The sequence below is a fragment of the Taudactylus pleione genome, unplaced genomic scaffold, assembly GCF_031769625.1.
Source record: "Taudactylus pleione unplaced genomic scaffold, aTauple2 ptg000332l, whole genome shotgun sequence".
Taxonomy (NCBI): domain Eukaryota; kingdom Metazoa; phylum Chordata; class Amphibia; order Anura; family Myobatrachidae; genus Taudactylus; species Taudactylus pleione.
Genome location: NW_028284733.1, coordinates 5,164,385 through 5,171,847, shown reverse-complemented (window position 1 = coordinate 5,171,847; position 7,463 = coordinate 5,164,385). Strand labels below are relative to the sequence as shown.

Sequence of the window (7,463 nt, the reverse complement as noted above, 5' to 3'; positions counted from 1 at the left end):
TGACCTATGACGGGTATAGGATTATTTTAGTGTGCTAAGATAATACCTTCTTTTAATTCAAGATACATAGTTGCCTTCAACAAACACATTGGTTCACATGGGCTGCACCAAACTGTGAGATATATGTACAGTATATGATGGATATATGATTATTGCAGCAGAATGTTGTAAAAACGAAAACTCCTGAGCAAATACACTCAGTTGCCATTGACAACTGCATTGTTACACTGAGTTGCATTAAATGATGTGATATATGCTGATGACTAACATATGATTATTTCAGAATAATACAAGCTGTTGTTACAGACAACCGCACTGTCATTATATCGACATTCTAAATTTGCTTCTATGCCACATGGCTGCTATATAATTATTTCAGCGTAACCTATGCTGTTGTTATTGACAACTGCATTGTCGTTATATCAACATTCTAACTCTGTTTGTAGGTTATATTAGACAGGTGATCATTTAAGCAACATATGGCCATAGCTAATGTATTGATCATTTGAAATGTTCTATTACAGGGTACTTACTCTTTTGAATATGGTATATAGGTTTCACTTACTTAAGTGATTTACATACAGTCCATATCAATAACTGAAGGCAATTATGAAAGTTGAATTTTAAATAAACACAAACACCAGGGGTCAGCCAGAAATCTTTATTATAAACATATCAGTATAAGTTATTAGATTGCATACATTTTTAATATTTCACCAATAATAGTATACAAGGGTATACCAATATCTCAACATAAGAATGTAACAGATAAATCCCACCTACAGTATACAGTATGTAAAAACCTTAGACAGGTGCAGTGTCCCTTTTGGGATAGAACAGTTCCCTGTTCATAACAAAGGGTGCTGTGTACGGGTATAGGGGTATAATACAATCAGTATATGTCTATACTTTATTTCTTCTCTTTATTGGATACTACTATTTACTATTTTAATCGAATTATCAAAAGTTATATCTTATCATTCTGTACCAACACTGACATATCCAAGAGTGCCCCAACAAAGAGTCTCTATTTGTTCTGTAATGTTTTCTGACAACTATGATTCCCAAGAGCTTGTGTAAACACATTTTCCTTAGTTCAGGCGCGTAACTTCTTTGTTTTATGATACATTTTTCATGTTAGTCCTACATTTATGTCAGTTCCAATATCAATAATGAGGTCTGGACAATAAAAATATAACTATAATTGAATCATTCTTTTAGTTGACTAAAAATTTTTTATTCAAAATTATCAATCCCATTAACATTAAAAAAAACGACAAAAAATATGAAATGTTTTGAAACTATTTTTTAAACTGTCTTACCCATTTAGAGGCAGAACATGAAGCTGGGTGGGAACTGACTGCACTCATCTATTTCCAAACTACAGCTACAGCTACTGCAGCTGCAAGAATAAAGGAAACAAATGGACTACTGCGCAGAGCAAAACTTCTACTGCTGCACGAGAATGATGCTTTCATGTCCAGGTTACCATAAGTTGCGGTCTGGGTGCCAAGTGAACAGACACTTTTAGTGGCACAACCACGAAGAGCCACAGATTGTTTTACAGGACCTGTGAAGAACAAACAACATAAGTATCATTTTACAGTTAAAAAACAGTAGTATACTGTAGAGTAACAGCTTAAAGTGACATTTCCTAAGAGGCGACCTTTGCCTTCTGGTCAGCGAAGTAAAGTTTCTAGTCAGCCTGAGACAACAGAATAATCCTCTCTCTGGTTAAGAAGAGACGAAAGCTGCATAAGCTTAAGGCTATATAAGAGTCCTTCGTTTTTTGTAATTGGTTAGTAATTTTGTCAGCTGTTGCTAGGCAGAGGGAGGGGCCATAGGGGGGTAATATAAGGCAGGTATGCCAGGCAGCCATTCTTTCTGGATGGTGTTTGTCCCTTGGTGCCATTCTTACAGTGACTGGTGACATTTATTCTGTTATTCTTTCTCCATTTCTGTGTGTTCCCTTTTACTTTCCTTTCACTTTTACTTTCTGTGTTTATTCTTTCTTTCTTTCTTTTCTTCCTCTTTGCCTCATCTTCTCTTTCACATTCTCTCCCCCCCCCCCTCATGCCCTGCCCTAAACGCTCTGCTCCCCCTCCACGCTGATTCATGGATTCCCCCTCACAGACCCCGGCAGCTGCCCATTGCTGCCTCAGCGTCCCTGCCTTTTCTCACCAGCCCGGAGCTTCACCTCCGGCCTGGAGCTCGGCCATGCCCCCCGACATGGGTTTTTTTGTCCCCGCTCTTCCTCCGATCCCCTCCGGGTGAATGGTCCCCATCTCTCGTGGGGGTCACTGCTCGCCCTGTCACCTTCACCGGCAACCTCCCTCTATTTGTTCTTGCTGGCGGTGGCCGCGCGTCTTTCTCACGGCGCTTCATTGGCAGTGCCTGTTGTGTGCCCCCCATGCTGTACTGTACTGTTCCAGCTCCATGCCTGCCCACCGCGGCCCCCCCTCCCCCCTGCGGGGGTTGTCTCAGCCACCGCGGACATTTTGTCTTTTGGTCGAGCCCCCTTCCTTGCAGTTTTGGCTCCTTTCACTGCTATGCAGTAGGGCCAAGCTTCTTCTGGAGGATTAATTTTTTCCACCCCTCCTTTTGTGTATGGTGGGGATTTAGTCGCTCCTGTCTCTTCCCATGCACCTTCAGTGCCAGCCATTCTCCATCCCTAACCTGTTTCATCTCTCCCCACATTTCCTTTACCTTCTATTCCCATGTCTTTCCATGCCCCGTCCTCTTCTTCAGCCCTTATGGCCTCGTCCTCCCTAGATTTTTCTCCTGTTTCCCACCCCTCTTTTTTGCCCCCTTTTCTTAGCCAAGGTGCTCATTCCCCTTTCCCTTCCTTGCCTTGGGCACATTTCCCTTATTGGCAACCTTCTTTCCCTCAACCTTATCCTTTTTCTCCTTACCCTGCACATTTTTACTCTGTTTTTTTGCCACCCACCCTGTCTTGGCCTCAGCAATTTGTGGCGCAAATGGGGGTGGTTCCGCCCCCACCATTGCCTACCCCTCAAGGGGTGGTTTTGACCACCCCTCCTCCCCCTCCCACTGCTCCTTCTCCTCCTGTTCCTGCCCTTTCCCCAGCTCCGGTTCCAGGTCCCTCGGCTGAGGTGTTGCATGATGTACCCTTATCTGTGTCTCGCCATAGTGTTTTGCCTAGTGTTCCCACGATGATGTCAGGGAGTGGGTCCAGTGGAAGTGCAAGTGACATGGTGATTGCTCCTGCTGCTGCGGTGTTGGTGCCTGGTGGTGATGGAATGCTGGGATATTCTGGTGGTGAGTCTGCTGTCCCTCCTTTGTTATGTGATACTGACTCTCCAGGTCTAGTGATAGTAGCTCATTGTCAGGGTCACCAGCGCACCTGCATAAGTTGGCTAGGCTGGCTGCTCGGCATCTATTTAAGAAGGCAGCTATACATCAGGACGCTTTGGTTCCAGTTGCAGCACCAGTTGAGGATTCTGGTATGGTTCACTGTGCTAAAACAGCAGTGGACAGGGGCTTACGTAAGCGTGTTAGGGATAAGATTCGCAAGGGTAAGTTTGCGGATATATTTTTGCTACCAGATGACATAAAAAAATCATTAGATAAGGCCAAGAAGCCAGGGTATTAAGATTCTTGTCGTAGCTATCATCACTGGCTCAGTGGCATACTGTTTTCATCGGCCTGCTACCTCGAAACTCTCCTTTGGGAGCACTGTAATGTATGTAATTAAATATATTCCTTAGGTGCATGATATTTTTATCAAGTCCAAGGGTTTTGTATGGAGAGATTATGATGAACAGTTTCATGAGAAGCAGGACGGTAAGCTGGTTATGCCAGTGGGTTATAAGGATGTCGAGGTTTGGTTAGCAGTCACACAGGAGGCTAATTTGCCTGTGGATGGGGCACAGGGAAGGAAGCCTAACCCATCTTCTTGTGCAGGCACGGCCGTGCCCGCCAAGGGGAAGTGTTTTGCTTATAATGATTCTCGGTGTTCTAGGGGAGCTGGGTGTCGCTTTCATCTCCTGCCACATTTGTAATTATGGTGACCCCGCCAAAGATTGCAAGTCAAGATCGAAGGGCAGGAGTGATGTTTCCGGAGTAAACAAGTAAGGCGTTTTCTCCGGTTGTATTGGAGGAGTTGGATGGTTGTTCTGGTATCCTTTGCGGGAGGATGCTCTGTTTTTGCTGGATGGTTTTCGTTCAGGTTTTCAGTTGCCTTTGGCTAGTGAGTTGCATGTAGTTTCAGCTCGGAATTTGCGTCTGGCCAGAGAGCTTCCCCATGTGGTGTTTGCTTAAGTGGCTTTGGGCCATATGTACGGGCCTTTTCCCATCCACCCTTTGCCGGACCTGTGCATTTCCCCTCTTGGTGTCATGCCCAAAAAGGTTTTGGCCTTTACCAGCAGTTGACAATGCTGAGTTGCAGCTGTTTACTGATGCTGTTGGCTCAACTGGCTTCGGGGCATTCTTCCAAGAGGAATGATGCACTGCTCCATGGCCTGCGTCGTGGCTTTCAATCCAACTTGCTGTTGTTGGAACTCTTTCTGATAATAGTGGAGGTGGAATTGTGGGATGATAGGTTGTCTAATCGGACCACAGGTTTTTGGTGCAAAAACATGGGAGTGGTGCACATGATAAATAATCAGCATTCCTCCTCTCCTCCAGCTCTGCAGCTGTTGAGGTTTTTAGTTTTGAAGTGTTTAAGGGACAATATAGTTTTTAGGGCATGCCACGTGCGGGGTATTGAGAACACGATAGCTGATGCACTGTCCCATTTTCAATTTGAGATATTCAGCAATTGGCCCCTTGGGCTAATCCGATTGGAGTGACTTGTTCATCTTAGGTCTGTCTGATTGTTGAGCTGGAATAATGGGTCTGGTTCAGAGGTCCCTGGCTTCATCTACTTTGTGGATTTACAAGACTGTGTGATGCGATTAGGAGGCTTATCAGGTTAGGTATCCTTCTACGGGTAAGTCTCTAGATCAGTGTTTGGTTGAGTTTGTGTGGGGCCATTATCAGAGGGGTCGCTAAGGCAGCTATGCCTTCTGCCCCGGCGGGGATTGTTTTCTTCTCTCGCATTCATGGTAGCCAACCCCCACAAAGTCATTTGTGTTGTCTTTTAAACGCTTAAGGGTTGGGCCAAAGAGAGCCCCCGAACTGGGGAATTCTCAACACCCGATTGATGTTGCACTGCTTCAGCATTTAGTCGAGGTTATTTTGTTAGTTGCTTCTTCTGACTTCGAGGTGGTTCTGTTCCAATTAGCATTTGTGCAGGCTTTCTTTGGCATATTTAGGGTTAGTGAGATTGTCACATACAGCAAGAAGTTAGCTGATACTGACTTGTTACATAAACACGTGGTGCTTCAGGCCGGGGCTGTCTTGTGTAAACTCTCCCATTCTAAGACCGGGGCAGGGAAGTTGGGTGACCCTTAAGCCTCTTTCTTACACAGCTATATGCCCATTGCGCTTGGCTGGTTTGTATGCGGTTCTGCGACCATCTGGTGGCTCGCAATGGTTGTTGCATGCTGACTCCTCCCCTTTGACTAAATTCCAATTTGCTGCAGTGTTTAAACGATGTTTGGGGCAGTTGGGTTTGGATGTCGTGTTATATGGCACCCACTTCTTTCAGATTGGGGCAGCTACCTGCACAGCGGCTAGCGGGTTGCCTCCATCTGCCATTCAAGCTATTGGCCAGAGGAGGTGATCCGCTTTTAAAACATATGTTAAATGTGATAAGCTTTAAGTTGTGTTTTTCGTGCCCTGATACATTGTTTACCCGCCAATGTTTGAATGGCTAACATTCAAAAATTGGGGTGTGAAAGGATTTTTTAATTTTCCCTCGAGGGGGCCACAATTCAATTGGCTTATAGTTATCGGCTCACTGGAGGTTTTTTTTTAGATTTTCTCCTTCGCCTGGGTATATCTACTAACATCTCCTTCTTTAACCATTCTGTAATTTCTTATATTAACTTGTTACTGATGTTTTAGTTCTTTTTTTGTTTTTCTTTTACAGCTGGTTCTGTGCCTTCTGAGCAAGTTTGCCTTGTTTCCATTCATTTATTTATTGGGCTGAAAGGCAAGGTCTAGCTAGGAGGGCGTTCTTGTTATTGGGTGGTCGCCAGGTTCGGTGGTTTGGGGTCCGAGGCTTGCATTGGTCAGCTCTTTTGGACCTTTTGTTTCAGTATGAGCAGCGCTGGGTGCGCCCATCATGGTTAGTGATTCACCTCAGGGGTAAAGATGTTGGGAAGTCTAAGGGCATAGATTTGATATTATGGATGAAGACTAACTTGGCCACCCTGCATTCCCATTGGCCTGGGGTGCTCTTCGTTTGGTTGGAGATTGTCCCTCACCATGTCTGAAGGGGTTCAAGATACATTTTAGCCTTAGATAAAGCTCGAAAAAAGATTAATAAGGCTGTATCATGTTTTGTTTCTGGATCTGGTGGCTTGGTGGTCAATTCTTTCACCCTGATGGAGTACAATTGTCTGATTTGGGGTTAGGTGTCTTTTTGGGTGATGTTTTTTTTAGATGTGGTCTAGTGTTTTGGTTTGGGTGGCAGGCTGCAGTTCTTTGAACCTGGTGGTGGTGGGAAGATGCTACAAACCAGTGGCCACATAAGGTGTGAGAAAACGTTGTGGAGCACATACTCTTAGATGGGTCGCTAGTATGGCCTACCTCTGCGGGAGGACTTTGGGCGTCTGTCTCTGTGGACACGCTCATACTATGCTGCAATATAGGGTTTGTGAGACTTCACCGCTCAGCTTACAATGGCAACTGTGGGGCATATCAGTCACTCCCTAATATTGGTTAATTTCATATGGCTGGAGCTGAGTGTTTGTAGCATCCTTCTTGGCCTCCCAAAATTAGGTAAATGCTCAGGGTCATACCTTCAATAAAAGCACGTTATGACCATTTAACCAAAGCAGTCTGTGTCCATGTCATTATTTTAGTATAAGTTAGTTTATAACTTAAGTTGTTAAATTTTTCATTAATTGCAATAAAATTATAGATGCCTTAAAAATAACTTGTTATTGTGTTATTGCATGAGGAGTGATGTACATAGTATGCTGTAACAATGTAGACAACACAATGTTGACAATGATGTCGACAACTGCAGATTATCCACATTTTTAAAATTTTGATATACGAAAAGTTCTGCAGAATGCCGATGATAGGGTTAATCTATAAGAGCGAAAGGTTAGCATTAGCCTGTGGTAGCGGAGGGTTAGCGTTAGCCTGTGGTAGCGGAGGGTTAGGGTTAGTCTATTAGAGAGAAGGGTTAGTGTTAGCCTGTGGGAGCAAAAGTTTAGTGTTAGTCTGTAAGAGTGGAGGGTTAGCATTAGCCTGTGGGAGCACAAGGTTAGCGTTAGCCTATTTGAGTGGAGGGTTAGCGTTAGTCTATGGGAGCGGAGTGTTAGGGTTAGTCTATCAGAGCGGAGGGTTAGCATTAGCCTGTGGGAGTGGAGTGTTAGGGTTAGTCT

The 7,463-nt window shown here is 44.4% G+C and overlaps 1 protein-coding gene across 1 annotated transcript in view; it reads right to left on the bottom strand.

The window, feature by feature from the left end:
- Positions 1-658: 658 nt before the first annotated feature.
- The window catches only part of LOC148509114 (phospholipase A2 inhibitor NAI-like), a 35,752-nt gene continuing 28,947 nt past the window's right edge, over positions 659-7,463 (bottom strand). Inside the window, exon 5 of the mRNA XM_088443659.1 lies at positions 659-1,570. Within this exon, the coding sequence (XP_088299785.1) occupies positions 1,371-1,570 (200 nt within the window). The 3' untranslated portion in view covers positions 659-1,370. The remainder of the gene's footprint in view (positions 1,571-7,463) is intronic.